Below are 19,038 nucleotides of genomic sequence, written 5' to 3' on the forward strand. Positions count from 1 at the left end.
CCACAGGCCTGTGATTGGTCCAGTGCCCCCACCCCTAGCAGCATGTGACCCAGTGGCGAGCGGGGAGTGTGCACACTGAGGGGGCTCTCCAGGCACCTTCCTGTCTTTCCCGTCTCTCGCTGCTACTCAGAAGGCACAGCAGAAGGCATGGGGGAGCATGGGCCTTGTCAGCCGGGGGTGAGGACAGGAAAGTCGAGGCCACCAGCGGCCCACAAGCCATGCAATGAAGGAGGTGGAAAGAGACTGTGTCAGCACCCGTGAATCACCTCCTCTGCTTTGTTTGCCCACTGCACCCCTGAAGATAGAAGGTATCTCAGGGAATTAGCAATCATGGCTCCAGGAGGTGTGTTTGATGAATTCCATAAGAATGTACCTGTTTGTGGACATGTCCTGCTTGCACCTCTATGACCCCGCGAACAGCGAAGTGCAGGATCGCAGACTCTAGCTCTGGGTCAGTTGGAGGCTTGATTTTGCTGGCAGGGTAGAGGGGAAAGATAAGTTATGCAGGGTGGGGGAGAGGCTGTCATCCTCAGGTGCAGCCCAAGGCATTTGGGAGCCTGAGATGAGGCGCAAATTGCTGCCACACCTTGCTCCCCCCCAAGTCCTACCTGGAGCTTTTACACACATGGCTTTTAGTTCGAATCTCCTCCAGAATAGAGAGCGTGAGTCCACATATCAGCTGGATTTACCCCAAAGTCGTTGCAGGCTATCGGGCCAGTTCAGACACGACTCTGTTCCCTCCCGAATTATGGCTTCGCATTCTGGCTTAGCCCAAATTACTGTATGTCCAGCATTAAAAAATATTTTATTTTCAGCAGCTTCCAGAGGAATCAATACTCCGCTGGGGCCATCACAGAGCCAATACATCCCCGTTCTTTTCCCAGCCACTTGTACTGATAGTGTTGTGGGCCAAAGGGAAGACCCCTTCTTTTTTATAGGCAATTTCCGTTTCCTTTTCTGCCCGTGTCTCTCCCCTTTATTTTAACTGCTCTGGGGCTTTTGAGCAGGTCTGAAGGTTTTCTCCCCTCACTCGCCCCTTTCACTGCACCCCTTTTGCCAGTCTTCTTGGCTTATTGTGAAGAGAGATCCCCCTTCTCCCAGAAAAGATACCTGAGGCAGGAGACGGCAGCCATGGCATAAAGCAGGAGAATGGTAGGCCCAGACTGCACAGGGGACTTCTCCATCACCACCTGAGAAAGACCAAGGGCCAAAACAGAGCAGAGAAGCATCAATTCATGATGCTTCCTAGTAGGGGTTATTTCAGCCCACTCTTGAGCTTTCCTTCCAACCCCATCCAACCTTCCAACCTTCCTTCCAAAGCACTTGTCTTTATCTTCATCGACCACTTAACTCCCTTGAGTGGGAATTATAATTACTCCGCAGTCTTGTGGCTGTTTTTAAGTGGACTTAGTGGTCCTGTTCCAAAAGGCTGCATTGTCCTACTCTCTAGCAAATCCGCAAGCCTTTCTTTTACAGAACCTTCTCAAGATAAGCTTGTGAGCTGCCCTGGGAGCAGTTTGGTGTTAAAAGGCGGAATCTATATTGATTACACAAATGTGTTGACCTCCCAGTCCCACCCCTTATTTAACTTCCATCTTTTCACTCGATTTCTGGTCCTCTTTCTCACTCACCACGATTGCTTTTATCAGTTGTCCTTTGCTGTAGGGGAGATCCAGACTCTCCTGGCCGCTCTTATATGCAGCCTTGCAGCAAGCACAGAGGACCGCGAGGAAATGGACATCCTCATCCTGATTGCTGGCTCTCTGAAGTTGCAAGAGAGTCAAGCAGTTAGGTAAGAGAGGACATTCTGATAGAGTCCAGCACCCATCCCGCGGTGGCTCTGAATGAGAGAGGAATTGAGGACTTTCCCACCCTGCATAGCATTCTGCTAGTGCACAGAGAGATGGCAGAACTGAAAAGGGGATGGAATCAAAAGGGGTGGGATCCTGTAGGCTACTATGGAAACTGTTCTGGGCTCCGTGGCTGCTTCTGCTCCAGTCATTTCCCCCCAGAGGCACACATTTCCTCCATTCAGTGTTTTCAGGGGATCCAGATGACACGGAGGGCAGGGCAACCCAGCACTTTCCAGTATTTCCAATGATGCCCTCTTGTCTTTTTCCACACCCTCTTTGTGGTGCAATTTGGGAGTTAAAATGCAAGGGCAGAGCCAGAATATCCAGGCACGGCACTCTGGAGGCTTCCCAGGACTTCCGTCCCTTAAAGGAAATCCTTAAATAGGCTTCTGCCCCTTGTCTCAGTTGTTTCCTGTTCACTTGTGTGCCTCTGAATCAGCCCAAGTTGCAGAAGCCACTTGGAAAGAAAGGAGTGAGGACTGAGGAGGCAGAAATGGAATAAAGGAGCAGGTGCTGAATGGGGCTTAATTCTGAATCTCATCATGCAGTAAGATCATGACGGTCGGGAGAGGCATTGCTGATTTTCACAGGGAATATCACCGTGACAGTCCTATATGACATGTCATGTGGAACCACCGTTCGTGCCCACCCCCCTCCCTTCCATCTGATGGCAGAAAAGCCATTGGAAAGGTAAAGGTCCAGAACATGGAAGCAACCTGTGGAGGAAGCACCTGGGATGTGGGGTTTTGTACCTCCTCTCTGTCCTCCATATGCCGGTGGATGATTTCCATGAGATCCTCATCCACTTTCCAGTCCTCCACCTCAGAGTGGTAGGAGCTGGAGGAGAAAAGGGAGCAGTACATGCTGCTGACCACTGAATCTGGGGGAAAGAACAGGAAGAATGTGCAGACATATTAATACACCCATCTGTGTCCTTCTTCCAAAAAGGACCCAGTTTCTTCTCACTGAAACCCTCTTTGTTTAGGAAGAGTATAGCTACCTTGGAACCTGCTCTGCCTCCCAGCCTCACCTATTGGCCTCAATTTCTAAGATTCTCAACCCCTAAATCCCCCCAATTCCTGAGCATCTCCTCACCTCCAGACTGGTTCCAAACTGCTCTGGAGCTTTGGCTGTCCATGTAGCCCATGTTTTCCCATCTGGAGACCCGCTCTTTTGGGCTGCCCACGGTTAGCTCCTCATCCAGTTTATGGTCCTCCAGCTGGGATTGGTCTGAGACGAGGGAGCAGTGCATACTGCTCACTGATGAATATGGGCGAAAGAACATGAAGAATGTGGAGACATATTAATGCACCCATCTGTGTCCTTCTTCCAAAAAGGACCCAGTTTCTTCTCACTGGTTCCTATTGTTTAGGAAGAGTATAGCGACCTGGGAACCTGCTTTGCCTCCCAGCCTCACCTATTGGCCTCAATTTCTAAGATTCTCCATTCCCAACCCCTAAATCCCCCCAAATCCTGAGCATCTCCTCACCTCCAGACTGGTTCCAATCTGCTCTGGAGCTTTGCCTCTCAGTTTCACTTTGGTCTTCCCAGACCGTCTGTGTTGAGCGGTCCACCATGACCTCCTCAACCAGTTCTAGGTTCTGCAGCTGGGACTGGTCTGAGGAGTCGAGGGAGCAGTGCATACCGCTCACTGATGAATATGGGGGAAAGAACATGAAGAATGTGGAGACATATTAATGCACCCATCTGTGTCCTTCCTCCAAAAAGGACCCAGTTTCTTCTCACTGGATCCCTCTTTGTTTAGGAAGAGTATAGCGACCTGGGAACCTGCTCTGCCTCCCAGCCTCACCTATTGGCCTCAGTTTCTAAGATTCTTAACCCCTAAATCCACCCTGCCCCCTCAATCCTGAGCATCTCCTTACCTCCAGACAGGTTTTCAAGTCCTCTGGAGCTTTGCCTGTCTTTGTGTGCATCCCTCCCATTCTTGAGAGCGACAGCCTCCCTCCTCCTGCAGAGATGATACCATTTTGCTCTGGGAGGGGCTGGTGGAGTGCTGATGCCAACCCCCCCCTGCTGCTCAGGTTCCTGTTGCTCTTTTGGTTTTCTGCAGCAGGCAATGAAGTGCCAGCTCTTGGGATGATCAGCCATGGGAACTGTGGCACCCTCTTCTTTTCTCTTGCTGCTTCCTTCTGGTGGACCAGACTTGGGCCTCCGGTTACGTAGGAGGGTCCGCAGCCTTTGCAGCCTAGAACCGAGTGGAAAGAAGATGAGAGGTGGGGCTTGCAGGGTCCTCCTGCTCTTTGCCCCTAGACTGAGCTTGGGCCACCTGTTTGGAAATGTTGCTCTAATATGTCCAGCCAGTAGGTGGCACTAGCCTTTGCTTAAAAGGGTCAAATGAATGGTCCAGCACCTGGACTCATGAAGATACAGGTTTATTGAAGCATTAGAGCATGCCCTGAGGACAACCTCTATTAAAAAGATGCTTGCCTTAGATAGAGAGGAGGAAGCCCCAAGGCTCTCCTGTAATCACAATAAGAATGATAGAATCAGAAAGTAGAAACCTCTATGAAATCCTACTTACATCTTGCTCCCTTTGTTTCTCTCACTAAAAGAAAGCCTAAGCACAAACACAGATGCACGTATGCACGCTTTCTTTCTATCTCTTTTTGTCAATATGTTATACTCTCTCTATATACAACTATATATGTTGTATATACAACATATATACAACGATATATGTAATATAATAATAATATAATACAACTATATATGTTGTATATGTCAATATACAACACTATAACAGAGCAGAGAAAAGCATATGCTTCTGCTCCCAGATAGCACCTCTGCTCATGTGACCGATGAGTGAGCAAAGGGGAGTTGTAACAAGTGAGGTCATGTCCCAATGGACCATTGTTCCTCCTGAGTTCCATTGTGACATTTCTCTGAGTGGCTTTTAATCTATGTTGAGCCTCTGAAATTACTTCTGATTTTCTAGATATGTTTTCAGTGGCTCTTGGACAACCGGTTCCATAATCAGAGGGGCACCCAGGGAATTTTGGAGCATAGACCTAAAGGTTTTTGAAGGCTCCTCTCACACACACAAACACTATTTCACACACATTTTTAACGTGACCACACCACCTGGGACAGACTAAAAAGGATTTGGGGACCCCCAAGGGGACTGGAGGCCCTGGACTTCAGCCCGGAAGTCCAGGGGTAAGAGCGCCTCTGTCCATAGCCATAATAACCAAAATACTTTAGACTTATGACTAGAGAAAAAGAATGAGAAGGAATCAGAAAACCCTCTTTCTTTATTTTTGGTGGCAGCTTTGGTCTCCTGCCCAGATTGTCCAATTATTAAAAGTCACTCCTCAGTGCTAACTGCAGGGCCGGTGTTACCATCAGGCCAACTGGGGAGCCGATTAGGGCGCAGAACTCAGAGGGGCGCAGAATGCAGACCTCAGAGGGGTCGCAAATAGTCTGGCACCGGCCCTGGCTAACTGGCCTACCCACAATTCTAAGTTGGCATTTCAAAGTAGTGCTAATGGACTGACAAGGCCACAACACCTATTTGCATGGCATTGCTTTGTTTTGCCTTCCCTCTGGGTCATATGATTAGTGCTGCTTATAGCAGATTCAAGCTATATGCAGCATTGTGCAACCCTCTTTTGAATGTAACATGGTAATAGCTTTCCTTCTCCACCGAGAGTTGAGAATTAACTTGAGCACAAAAAAGTTTACATAGCAAAATAATTGAGAAAATGGCTCCCTGTCTACAATCTAGAAATAAACACAACTGAAACACCATCAACAGCAATGTGAGAAATGTTACTTTCCAAGCCTTTACACCCCCAGATTCCTCCAAGAAGGGTTTTCTCTGCTACCACCGGCAGTTCCAGGCAGGCTGGATGCCTGAAATAAAAGTACTTGAGCCCCCAACTCACACAAGCAAGTTCAATTGTGCTGCTGCTGCTGCTACTACTTATATACCACTTTTCAACACAAGTTCTCAAAGCGGTTTACACAGAATTTTTTAAAAAAATTAAGATGGTTTCCTGTCCCCAAAGGGCTCATAATTTAAACAGGAAAATAAGGTAGACACCAGCATGCTAATATGGGTTGTGGGCAACCCCCTACATTCCAGAAACTTTCAGTAGCATGATCTAAAGTGGAGTGGCCCCTTCAGAATGCAGTTTGTTCAGTACTAAAGATGTTATTCACTTCACCCCTCAACTAATTTTTAATTAAGATATATGGCATAGAGTTTGTGTTGGAGGAAATGACTTACAATGAAATGAACCTATGTCTAGGTTCTGGCTACATGTTGGTCAGTGAGAGACCTATAGAAACATGGTGCTGAGCGAGCAAGCTAGAAGCATTCTGTGGAGAAGGAGGAAGTCACTCCCAGGAAGTTTCTGAGTACATTCAATCAACTGAGGGGTCATAGCGGCAGAGATCATCGGGAAAGAGTAGGAGACCCTGACTGACTATCTCTACTCCCAATGCCTAGTTGTCATTAGGGTTACTGGTGCAAAAGGTTGATGCCATGCGGAACTGAATCTCCAACAGATTGCCAGTTATTGACAGGAGACTTATAGGTTTATAATTTTAAGGATCTAGTTTAGAACCTTTTTAGCCTACTTTCCAGTAGGCTTATGAGATCACCCGGCATTCTGTGTCTGTGTCTGTGTGTCCGTCCGTGTGTTTGTCCATCCATGTGTTCCCGCCCCCCATCAACTTTGCAACGCCTGGACCAATATGAACCAGATTGGGTAGAGTTGTAGGGACACATAGGAACACCCCAACGGCATAGTCTGTGATGATGTCATCCCCCCCAATCCAAGATGGCGGACACCTAAACCTTTAGGCACATGTGGGCTAACTTGTGAACCGCCTAACCGCTTTGAACCAAATTTGCTACAGCTGTTGAGACACACAGGGATTTCCAAATGGCATCCAAATGGCATCCCCCTGCTAACTTGGCAAAGAGGCACATTTTAATGTGGTGATTCTCTTTATTTAGCAGGGGGAAAGTAACTGGCCCTATTCACCCCAGCACAGTACCTCCAGTGACTGTTGCTGGTGTCTATCTTGTGTTGCTTTTTAGATTGTGAGCCCTTCGGGGACAGGGTTCCATCTTATTTGTTTGTTATTTCTCAGTGCAAACCTCCCTGAGCCATTTTTGGAAGGCCGGTATAGAAATCGGATGAATGAATGAAAGAATGAATGATGTCATCCACTCCAATTCGGGTTTGGTATTGGAGTCGCCTAGGCTTGTGGTGCTGGGCAACTTCAATGTTCATTTCGGGACCAATTTGTCCAGGCTCAGGAGTTCATAGCAGCTATGACGATTATGGGCCTATCTCAGGTGGTCTCGAGACCAACGCACATTGCAGGTCACACGCATGATTTGGTCTTTCACTCTGATCAGGGTGGTGTTCTGTGGGTGAAAGTGAAGCAGCTTTTCAAACAGCACCACATAAAATGGCATGTCACTAATTTTTCTGTCATTTCAGATGGCAAACAACATAAAACTACATCACATATTTAGCTGGAAGACTTGATGTGTGAGCACTGCAAGATATTCCCCTCGGGGGATGAAGCCGCTCTGGAAAGAGCAGAAGGTTTCAAGTTCCCTCCCTGGCTTCTCCAAAATAGAACTGAGAGAGATTCCTGCCTGCAACCTTGGAGAAGCCACTGCCAGTCTGTGAAGACAATACTGAGCTAGATAGACCAATGGTCTGATTCAGTATATGGCAGTTTCCTATGTTCCTATGTCATTTTAAAATGTAGCACATCCCTAATTACAACTGTCTTAGGGGAACAGATCAGTAGATAAGTAGTTATGAGCTGCCCCAAGTAGTAGAGCCCCTGGTGGCGCAGTGGTAAAACTGCCGCCCTGTAACCAGAAGGTTACAAGTTCGATCCTGACCAGGGGCTCAAGGTTGACTCATCCTTCCGAGGTCAACATCCTTCCAGAATGTTGGGGGGCAATATGCTAAATCATTGTAAACCGCTTAGAGAGCTTCCAGCTATAGAGCGGTATATAAATGTAAGTGCTATTGCTATTACTATTGCTAGTGTGCTGCAAGCCGAGCAGGGTATAAATATGTTTGTTGTTGTTGTTCTTTACACAGTCAGACAGGTGTTATTGACTGGCTTGTTTTATCCAGACATCGAGTCCTTCCTAAGGACCTGGGATGGCTGAATTTTATTATCAATGTTGTTGCTGATATTATTATACATATCGTCGCAGAATATAGGCCGTTCCCAGTAAAGTTGCTTTTTGTAATTGGCTGATGGTGATTTCTGTGGCCCCTATGGTATTGAGGTGCTCTTCAAGTTGTTTTGGAATTGCACCTAGGTGCCAATTACTACTGGGATTATTTTGGTCTTCTTCTGCCATAGCCTTTCAATTTCAATTTGTAGATCTTTGTATTTGGTGATTTTTTCTATTTCTTTTTCTTCTATTCTGCTATCTCCTGGTATTGCTATGTCGATTATTTTGACTTGTTTTTCTTTCTTCTCGACTACAGTTATATCTGGTGTATTGTGTGGCAGATGTTTGTCTGTTTGTAGTCGGAAGTCCCATAATATTTTTACATCTTCCATTTTCTACAACTTTTTCAATTTGATGGTCCCACCCATTTTTGGCTACAGGTAGCTTGTATTTTTTGCAGATGTTCCAGTATATCATCCCTGCTACTTTGTCATGCCTTTGCTTGTAGTCAGTCTGTGTGATCTTTTTACAACAGCTGATTAGGTGGTCCACGGTTTCATCTGCTTCTTTACAAAGGTGGCACTTGCTGTTTGTGGTTGATGTTTTGACTTTTGCTCTTATTGCATTTGTTCTTAGTGCCTGTTCTTGTGCAGCCAGTATTAAACCGTCTGTTTCTTTCTTCAAGTTGCCATTCTTAAGGCATTGCCAGGTCTTGGTGATGTCTGATTTTCCACTTATATTGTGCAAATATTGGCCATGCAGGGACTTATTTCAACATTTTTCTGCTTGGTTCTTGACTTGTTCTTTCTTGTAGGCCTGCTTTGTTTCATTGGTGTTGAATAGTTTCGCATTATTGACCATTTGAAGTGCATCTTTTTCACTGCCCTTGATATATTCTTCAAGGCCTCTTTTCTCCTCCTCTACTGTTTGATGGACTTGCAGCATTCCTCTTCCACCTGAGCTGCGAGGGAGGTATAGCCTATCGACATCATTGCGGGGGTGCAGAGCAAGAGCATGATTGATGGTCATGATTTTCCTGGTCTTACGCTCTAGCATCTCTCGCTCTGCCTGGGTCCAGTCTATTATTCCTGCAGTGTATCTGATAACAGGTATAACCCAGGTGTTTATGGCTTGTATGGTGTTCCCGCCATTGAGTTTGGACTTGAGGATTTTTCTAACTCTCCTGATGTATTCACTTCCAATTTTTATTTTCACTTCAGTGTGTGCGATGTTATCAGCCTGGAGAATGCCCAAGTATTTGTAATGTTCTTTCTCTTCCAGGTTCTTGATCTTGCTTCCATTGGGCAGTTCTATTCCTTCTGTTTTTCTTATTTTCCCTCTGTTCATTATTAATGCAGCACACTTGTCTAGTCCAAACTCTATTGCTATATCGCTACTGAATATACGGACAGTGTTTAGCAGTGATTCGATTTCTGACTGGAACTTTCCATACAACTTCAGATCGTCCATGTACAGCAGATGGTTGATTTGACTGGATGTTTTAGATGTTTGGTATCCGAGGCCTGTTTTGTTGAGTATTTGTGAAAGTGGGGTCATGGCGATTACAAACAACAGAGAGGATAGTGAGTCCCCTTGGAAAATGCCTCTTCTAATGTTAACCTGTCCAAGTGTCTCACCATTGATTGTTAACTGTGCACTCCACATGCTCATTGCTTTTTTATATAAATATCTGAATGTTTTTGCTGACCCCAGTTGTTTCTAAACATTTTAGTATCCATGTGTGAGGCAATGAATCGAAGGCTTTCTTGTAGTCAATCCATGCAACACTTAGATTGGTTTTTCTTCTCTTGCAATTTTCTAAAATCATTTTGTCAATCAGCAGCTGGTCTTTTGTGCCTCTGGTGTTTGGGCAATTTCCTTTCTGTTCAACTGGAAGCTGTTTGTTAGTTAATAAGTGTTGCATCACTTCATCTGCTATTATTCCAGTTAATAATTTGAACATGGTTGGCAGACAGGTTATCGGTCTATAATTACTTGGAAATGCACCTTTTGCTGGGTCTTTCATTATGAGGGGAGTTTTCCCAGTTGTTAGCCGTTGTTCAATATCACCTCCTTGCAAAATGTGATTGAACTGTTTTGATAGTTGTTTATGAAGGCTTGTTAGGTGTTTAAGCCAAAAGCCATGCAGTTCATCGTCGCCTGGAGCACTCCAATTTTTAATTATCTTTGCTCTTTCACTTATTAATTCTGGTTATTGTTAGATCTTGCATTTGTTGGTTACATTTTTTGACCTCTTTCATCCAGTCTGCTTTTTTATTATAATCTATTGGATTGTCCCATAATTTTCCCCAGAATAGCATTGTTTCTTCTTTAAAATATGCTTTATTATTATTATTATTATTATTATTATTATTATTATTATTATTATTATTATTATTAAAGATGGCAGCCACGTGAACATCTGAGGAGCAAGTGGTCTAATTTGTGGACTGTCTAACCAATTTAGACCAAATTAGGTACAGTTGCAGTGAGTGACATATAAGAAAACCTCAATGGCATTCTTTGTGATGATGTCATCCATGCTGATCCAAGATGGCAGACGGACTAACTTTTAGGCTCAAGTGGGCTAACTTGTGAACCACTTAACCGATTCGAACCAAATTTACTACAGCTGTAGCGACACATAGGCATGTCCTAATGGTGTGGTGTGTGTGATGTCATTCACTTTAATTCAAGATGGCGGCCACATGAACATCTGAGGCACAAGTGCGCTAATTTGTGGACTGCCTAACCTATTTGAACCAAATTGGGTATGTTTGCAGTGAGTGACGCACACAGACACCTTGATGGCAAAGCTTGTGATCATGTCATCAAAGCCGATTTAAGATGGCAAACGCATAAACTTTTAAGGCCGAAGAGGGCTAACTTGTGGACCGCTTAACTGATTTGAACCAAATTTGCTGCAGCTGTAGGGACACATAGGGACACCTCAATGGCTAGTTTGTGATGATGTCATCTACCCCAATCCAAGATGGTGGACACATGAACACCTGAGGTTCAAGTGGGCTAATTTTGTGTACTTTCTAACTGATCGGAACCAAATTACGTACAGTTGTAGTGAGTGATACATAGGGACACCTCAGTGAAGTAGTTTGTGATGATGCCATCCACTCTGACTCATGATGGTGGAAGCATAAAGCTTTGAGACTCAAGTGAGCTAACTTGTGAACCGCTTAACCAATTTGAACCAAATTTGCTACAGATGTAGAGACACATAGGGCTTTCCAAATGGTATAGAAATTGAATAAACAAATAAATAATAAATGGTGTGGTGTGTGATGATGTCATCCACTCCAATTCAAGATGGTGGCCACATGAACTTCTTAGGTGCAAGCGGACTAATTTGTGGGCTGTCTAACCAATTTAAGCCTAATTAGGTACAGTTGCAGTGAGTGACACATAGAGACACCTCAACGGCTATCTGGTTGACTGGGTAGTTTGTTGTGATATCACCCAACCCAACCCAAGATGGCAGATGCATAAACTTTTGAGGCGCAAGTGCACTAACTTGAGGACTGTCTAGCCGATTTGATCCAAATTTGGAACAGCTGTAGTGAATGACACACAGGGACACCTCAATGGTGCAGTTCGTAGTTATGACATCCACTCCAATCCAAGATAGTGGACATATGAACATTTGAGGCACAAGAGATCGAACTTGTGGACCTTGATTTGCACCAAATTTAGTCCAGATGAAGAGACAGTGAAAGGAAAGTAGGCTGATTGGTTCTTGCTAGATCAACTTTTTTATAAAGTGTTTTAAGCCAGCTTTGGGGAATACAGCCAAAAATATCAATATGGGTGAACAATGAAGTGAGAGGTTTTACTCACCAGTGAACATTAGATTTGAACAATTCAGAAGGAATTGACCTGGAGCCTTCTCAGATTTTAACTGTGCTATAAAATTGAATATCTCCAGCTCTGAGACTGGTTTCTACTCAGGCAACCCTTCAGTGGGGAACTCTGATTTAACATTCTGAATAGGGAACCGGCTGGACGGCACACTTTACTTTTAATTCTCTTGCAAAACCATTACAAGTGGGGGGAAATGTTCCCATGTGATTTTCAGGAATCGTTTGCTATGTCATAACCAGTAAGTGTTGCTGTGATCATTTGCCAACACTTTACTGTTCTTATTTATTGTGGCCACTATCAATATTTCCCAGCTGTTTTTTTCTGCTGTTTTCTTTCTTGGTTAAGAGATTCTTATAATTATTCCTCAGCTGAACATAGGTATGTGGTAATACTTTGACACTAGAAGCTCTGTATTGCTAATATTGATCATGAACATTCCTCTTCAGTTTTATACAATGAGGCAGCCCTCCTCTTAGCCCAGATTAGCGGACCGAGCGCTCCGCTAACCCGGGTATTTTGGTCGTGTGTTGCCATGGTATGACTCTGCACTGTGGCAAAACACAAGTAGACCCCTGGCGGAGAGCCTAATGCAGCCTCCCGGCTCAGGGGTCTCTCCATCATGCCCTGTGCGCTCACGTGGCACCGTGTGGCCCCTGATCCCTTGCCAGCTCCGTGACAGAGTCGGCTATTGGTTCGGCTGCCATGGGCTGCTTCCCTCTGCGGGGAGAGCGGCTTAATCCCGCTCTCCCCGCAGAACGCTATCTGGCAGGTCTCACTGATCGTGAGACCAGCCTCAATCTCTATCAAACTAACGATTTCCCCTTATTGAGTTGAAACATCCAATTGACTGGGTAATAGTCAAATGTTTATAGAGAACTACAATCACGGTGTCATAAGCTACTAATTCTGAGACTAATGAATCACTTTCTATGGTTTTAATGATAAAAGATCAGGACATTTTAGTAGAGCATATTGTCAAGTTTAAATGACCACCTAAGTCTCCTTGAATTGATATTTTCAAGAGCTTTAAGATAGGCTCACAATACTTTTTGTGGAAAGGGAAGACTGGCACGTTCATTCTTAATTCCAATGGTCTGCTGATGGTCACTAAAGACCTGGGTATTTATTGTTAAGCTATTGACAGTCATTTGACTTGGAGATTACCATCTCATCAATAGATCAACTTCCTGCTAGAGTGCTGTAAGTATATTTGCCAGTAAGGTCTCCACAAGTGGAGCCATGTAAGTGTCTCAAGCGACTCCGCAATTTAAACTGAAATCATGTAAAACCTGCAGCATTGATAATATTGTCTTTAGAGTTTCTCAGCTTTACTCCAAAGTCCTCATCATTTCCTCCTGCTTTATTAGACTTAGAGGAATAAAAGATATAATCCGTTCAAGCATCGAAATCTCCAGCCATGACCACGTAAGCTGATGTGTGTTGAATTCCTGACTTCAATAGACATTGTTCTTGATTAGTCCAGCAGGTCCCCTTACAATTTTTTGAATTGGCAGGTTGGAGAGATATAACTAATAATCAGAGAAATATGTCTAATTTTAACAATAAAAGTTATTGCTACTGCCTAAATAAGCTAGTGTGGCATTTAAAGTAGAAGCTAGAACGCTGGCATCTCATCCACATGGTCTACGTTTCTGCTCGGCTGCAACTGCTTCTAATGTCAAACCCTGATGCCTATTTAATTCTATTCTATTTTGGGCCCAAGTTTCTTGAAATCATAATATATCAAACTGATGTATATATTCTAAGAACTCATTGAAGCTATTCTCACGAGCAGCAAAGACCAGGCGAGGGAAGCCCATCCCAGTTTTTGCTGCTCGTGAGAATCGCTGGGAGCCACACGACTCCCGGTGGTGGTGCGGCAGTGAGGCCTCTTAGGTAGCCCACCACTTCACCCAGGTTTTGGCCACGAGTGTGCCCAAACACCGGGCTACCTGATCGTGTGCCTGCTGCAGCTGCTTGCAGCCGCGGCGGACAAATTCAGGGGGGAGAGGGGCTCCCAGGAATGCACCGCGCACTTGCACAGTCATGATTGGGGCCCTGGGGGTGGGACACCATGCGGCAGTGCTTCCCTGCACCAGACCCCCGGAGCTGCTGGGCAAGGCCTGGCGAAGCACAGGTGGCCCGCAGGAGAGCCAACACCCATCTGGGAGGGCGATTTGCACGCCCAGAGACCTCACTGTGATCCTCTGTGGGGAGGTAAGCGCTTTCAGGCTTCCTCCCCGCATAAGAGGGTAGCCCTTCTCGCCCATCGTGAGATGGGCTTCATTATCTGCTGTCTTATTAGCCCATCCAGCTAATTCCATGAAAGAAAGTAGAAATAACTGGAATATGTTTTGGATCTTAGATTGTCTACATGTAGGTTCAGTTATTCCTAGCTGATTAACGTAGGTACTGCCAGTTTTGGGGTTTATTCTGATTTCTGAGCCTTCATTTCAGTAAGTGATTTCGTAGGGTTTGAGCTCAACCTGGTTAGTTATGTTGGTGACTTTGCTATTCTTGAAGGAGCATTGATTTTAAATTAACTAATACTGAGTCAATTTCCTTTGGAGAAAAATGGCTACTGACTTCGATTTACTTCATTATTCTTATCAATGGTAATTTGTGGATGTACTACTGCACGTGTTTGTGGATTTTCTGAAAAAACGGTCAAATCCTCTTCAGTTGTCTCTTCATTTCTTTTACTAACGCATTCTAAAGACACTGATCTATTTATAATAGCTTGTTGTTCAATTAAAGCAAGATGGAGAAGGATTGAAATAGTTGTTGTTCTTCAGGTTCTGGGCTTTCTATTTGCAAAGATCTATCACTTAAAACCCTTTTTGACAGAACTTGTTTCTGGACTCAGAATTGCTTCTTTAACTGGATTAATTAGTGACATTCTTTTCATGTTAGGAGGAATCTTGATAGTTTTAGTAATGCTAGGTGGTTGTTTAGCTAAATTACATATAGAAATAGATAAAGGTTTTACAAACCTCGCCAGGCCTTGCCCAGCAGCTCCGGGGGTCTGGCGCATGGAAGTACTGCTGCATGGTGTCCTACCCCCAGGGCCCCAATCACGATTGTGCAAGTGCGCAGTGCATTCCTGGGAGCCCCTCTCCCCTCTGAGTTTGTCCGCCACGGCTGCAAGCAGCTGCAGCAGGCACACGATCAGGTAGCCCGGTGTTTGGGCACACTCGCGGCCAAAACCTGAGTGAAGTGGTGGGCTACGTAAGAGGCCTCACTGCCGCGCCACCACCGGGAGTCGTGTGGCTCCCAGCGATTCTCACGAGCAGCAAAAACCGGGATGGGCTTCCCTCGCCTGGTCTTTGCTGCTCGTGAGAATAGCTTCAATGATTCTTGGAATATATACATCAGTTTGATATATTATGATTTCAAGAAACTTGGGCCCAAAATAGAATAGAATTAAATAGGCATCAGGGTTTGACATTAGAAGCAGTTGCAGCCGAGCAGAAACGTAGACCATGTGGATGAGATGCCAGCGTTCTAGCTTCTACTTTAAATGCCACACGAGCTTATTTAGGCAGTAGCAATAACTTTTATTGTTAAAATTAGACACATTTATCTGATTATTAGTTATATCTCTCCAACCCACCAATTCAAATTTGTAAGGGGACCTGCTGGACTAATCAAGAACAATGTCTATTGAAGTCAGGAATTCAACACCCATCAGCTTACGTGGTCATGGCTGGAGATTTCAATGCTTGAATGGATTATATCTTTTATTCCTCTAAGTCTAATAAAGCAGGAGGAAATGATGAGGACTTTGGAGTAAAGAGTTTCTAAAGACAATATTATCAATGCTGCAGGTTTTACATGATTTCAGTTTAAATTGAGGAGTCGCTTGAGACACTTACATGGCTCCACTTGTGGAGACCTTACCGGCAAATATACTTACAGCACTCTAGCAGGAAGTTGATCTATTGATGAGATATTAATCTCTAAGTCAAACAAGTGTCAATAGCTTTACAATAAGTACCCAGGTCTTTAGTGACCATCAGCAGACCATTGGAATTAAGAATGAACGTGCCGGTCTTCCCTTTGCACAAAAAGTATTTTGAGCCTATCTTAAAGCTCTTGGAAATATCAATTCAAGGAGACTTAGGTGGTCATTTAAACTTGACAGTATGCTCTACTAAAATGTCCTGATCTTCAATTTTTTAGAAATATATATCTTTATTATTTCCACGGTTTCTTTCAAGATGATGATGATATTCCTTTCTCTTCCGCAATGGTTTTATTATTTGTTATGAATACTTTATAACAATACTTTGAGAAGCTTAACTGAATGAACAGTTTGTGATGGAAACAATTGGAAGGAAATTGTGAAGGATTAGATATAGGGGGGAGATCTCACTGTCATAGTGTGTGATAGCTGATGCTCCCAGTTGTAGGTTATAAAGATCAGTTATGGCTGAATTTAGTCTCCCTCTTCATGAAAGGATATCTTTCCATTTATCTCTCCGGTTGGTTTGTTTATTTTTTCATTATATAAGGAGGGGGACTATTAAAGGCTTAGCTGATTTCTGTCAATTACTTTATTGTGGTGTTTTGTTCACCTGTTTAGGACGAGATGGGAATTTTGATTATTTATTGGTGGATATGTGGCTTTGTATTTACAATACACATACTATTTCTGTTATGGCAAAACTAGCGTGTTTTTTAAAAATTGTTTTCTTCTCCATTGATCAATCTTGTTTGGAATGGTTTGAATATATAGTTGCCTAATAACTAATTAAACTCAGGGGGAGTGTTCTGTGAGAGGTTTAGGTTCTATTTTCTCTGACGATTAGATTTATAGTTGAGCTTACAGATACTAATATGATTTTTGTATTGCTGTCTTCTGAACCTCTCATGGATTTTTTAGGAGGTAGCTGTGCTGAACTGCGTTTGGAGAAGACAGCCAGTATGAAGTGACTGATGTGATCTATGGTGTGCTTTGGGCGCAGAACCATGCAGAACCAGCGTATCTTCTGTCTGAGGGATCCTCCCCCTTTATTTTATTGGAATTATATAGTGCATTGAAGCACATTTAAAATTACATACTAAGACATATGTGAGACGTACATTTGAGATACATTTAAAACTACATCTCTATTTTAGAGTTCTTATTAGCAGGATTGAATTCGTGAATTCCGTTTAGATTCCTTCATCTCTTATTTATAACATTGAAATTTAAGTGGAAGATAGGTGCAACTGAACTTTATAACATTTGGTGGTGGTCTGCTGCTGAGGTTCCTGCAGTAAACCTGTTATACCCTTGTTTTGATAGAACAAGGATTTTAAAATTCACTGAACTCGTTTTTGGTTTTGCTAGATTCATGGATTTTTTTTTAGGCAGGGAGCCATTTTCTCAATTATTTTGCTAATTTGCTAATAACTGCTTTGAAAGCTTTTTTGTGCTCAAGTTAATTCTCAACTCTCGGTGGAAAAGAAAAGCTATTACCATGTTACATTCAAAAGAGGGTTGCACAATGCTGCATACAGCTTGAATCTGCTATAAGCGGCACTAATCATAAACCCCAAAGGGAATGCAAAACGAAGTAATGCCATGCAAATAGGTGTGGTGGCCTTGTCAGTCCATTAGCACTACTTTGAAATGCCAACTTAGAATTGTGGGAAGGCCAGATAGCCAGGGCCGGTGCCAGACTATTTTGTGACCCCTCTGAGTTCTGTACTCTGCGCCCCTCTGAGTTCTGCACCTTAAGTGGCTGCCTAGTTGGCCTGATGGTAACACCGGCCCTGCAGTTAGCACTGAGGAGTTACTTTTAACAATCTTCCAAAGATAAAGAAAGAGGGTTTTCTGATTCCTTCTCATTCTTATTTCTCTAGTCATAAGTCTAAAGTATTTTGGTTATCATGGTTATGGACAGAGGCGCTCTTACCCCTGGACTTCCAGGCTGAAGTCCAGGGCCTCCAGTCCCCTTGGGGGACCCCAAATCCTTTTTAGTCTGTCCCGGGTGGTGTGGTCACGCTAAAAGTGTGTGTGAAATACTGTTTGTGTGTGTGGGAGGGGCCTTCAAAAACCTTTAGGTCCATGCTCCAAAATTCCCTAGGTGCCCTTCTGATTATGGAACCGGTTGTCCAAGAGCCACTGAAAACATATCTAGAAAATCAGAAGTAAATTCAGAGGCTCAACATAGATCAAAAGCCACTCAGAGAAATGAAACATTGGGACTCAGGAGGAAAAATGGTCCATTGGGACATGACCTCTCTTGTTACACCTCCCCCTGCTCACTCATCGGTCACATGAGCAGAGGTGCTATCTGGGAGCAGAAGCATATGCTTTTCTCTGCTGTGTTATAGTGTTGGATCACTATATTGACAAAAAGAGAGAGAAAGAAAGCGTGCACACGTGCATCTGTGTTTGTGCTTGAGCTTTCTGTTAGTCAGAGAAACACAAAGGGAGCAAGATGTAAGTAGGATTTCATAGAGGTTTCTACTTTCTGATTCTATCATTCTCTTTGTGATTTCAGGAGAGCCTTGGGGCTTCCTCTTCTCTATCTAAGGCAAGGATCTTTTTAATAGAGATTGTCCTCAGGGCATGCTCTGATGCTTCACTACACCTGTGTGTGTATCTTCATGAGTCCAGGTGCTGAACCATTCATTTGACCCTTTTAAGCAAAGGCTAGTGCCACCTACTGGCTGGACATATTACAGCAACATTTCCAAACAGGTGGCCCAAGCTCACTCTAGGGACAAAGAGCAGGAGGACCCTGCAAGCCCCACCTCTCATCTTCTTTCCACTCGGTTCTAGGCTGCAAAGGCTGCGGAACCTCCTGCGCAAGCGGAGGCCCAAGTCTGGTCCACCAGAAGGAAGCAGCAAAAGATAAGAAGAGGGTGCCACAGTGCCCATGGCTGCTTATCCCAAGAGCTGGCACTTGATAGCCTGCTGCAGAAAGCCAAGAGACCACCAGGATCCTGAACGGCAGGGGAGTTTTGGCATCAGCACTCCATCAGCCCCTCCCAGAACCAAATGGTACCATCTGTGCAGGAGGAGGGAGGCTTTCGCTGTCAAGGATGGGAGAGATGCACACAAAAATAGGCAAAGCTCCAGAGCATTTGGAAACCAGTCTGGAGGTGAAGAGATTCTCAGGATTGGGGGGGGGG

At 44.2% G+C, this 19,038-nt stretch overlaps 2 protein-coding genes across 3 annotated transcripts in view; one reads left to right on the forward strand and one right to left on the reverse strand.

Annotated features, from left to right (window-relative positions):
• LOC128340228 (uncharacterized) overlaps positions 1-19,038 on the forward strand; it is a 48,835-nt gene that overhangs the window by 18,368 nt on the left and 11,429 nt on the right. Inside the window, exon 2 of one of the 2 annotated variants that reach the window (XM_053285153.1) lies at positions 18,686-19,008. The exons of the other annotated variant lie outside the window; for it this stretch is intronic. Coding sequence (XP_053141128.1) covers positions 18,783-19,008 — 226 coding nt within the window. The 5' untranslated portion in view covers positions 18,686-18,782. The remainder of the gene's footprint in view (positions 1-18,685; positions 19,009-19,038) is intronic. 2 annotated transcript variants of the gene reach the window in all.
• Positions 329-3,991, reverse strand: LOC128333511 (uncharacterized). The gene is made up of 7 exons (XM_053269034.1): positions 3,737-3,991; positions 3,343-3,504; positions 2,949-3,113; positions 2,606-2,733; positions 1,632-1,763; positions 1,111-1,190; positions 329-473 (listed from the first exon to the last, which is right to left on the reverse strand). Exons 1-7 carry the CDS (start codon positions 3,960-3,962, stop codon positions 329-331), a joined length of 1,038 nt encoding a protein of 345 aa, XP_053125009.1. The 5' UTR covers positions 3,963-3,991.

This window comes from Hemicordylus capensis, chromosome 1, assembly GCF_027244095.1.
Source record: "Hemicordylus capensis ecotype Gifberg chromosome 1, rHemCap1.1.pri, whole genome shotgun sequence".
NCBI classification, from domain to species: Eukaryota; Metazoa; Chordata; class Lepidosauria; order Squamata; family Cordylidae; genus Hemicordylus; species Hemicordylus capensis.

What these genes read in the sequence shown, in the direction of transcription:
- LOC128333511 (XM_053269034.1), bottom strand. Translation starts at nt 3,962, where the DNA reads ATGGCTGATCATCCCAAGAGCTGGCACTTCATTGCCTGCTGCAGAAAA. An exon ending in AGATTGGAACCAGTCTGGAG is followed by an intron (nt 3,114 to 3,342) that starts GTGAGGAGATGC and finishes CATATTCATCAG; the next exon opens with TGAGCAGTATGCACTGCTCC. An exon ending in AACTGATAAAAGCAATCGTG is followed by an intron (nt 1,191 to 1,631) that starts GTGAGTGAGAAA and finishes GGTCTTTCTCAG; the next exon opens with GTGGTGATGGAGAAGTCCCC.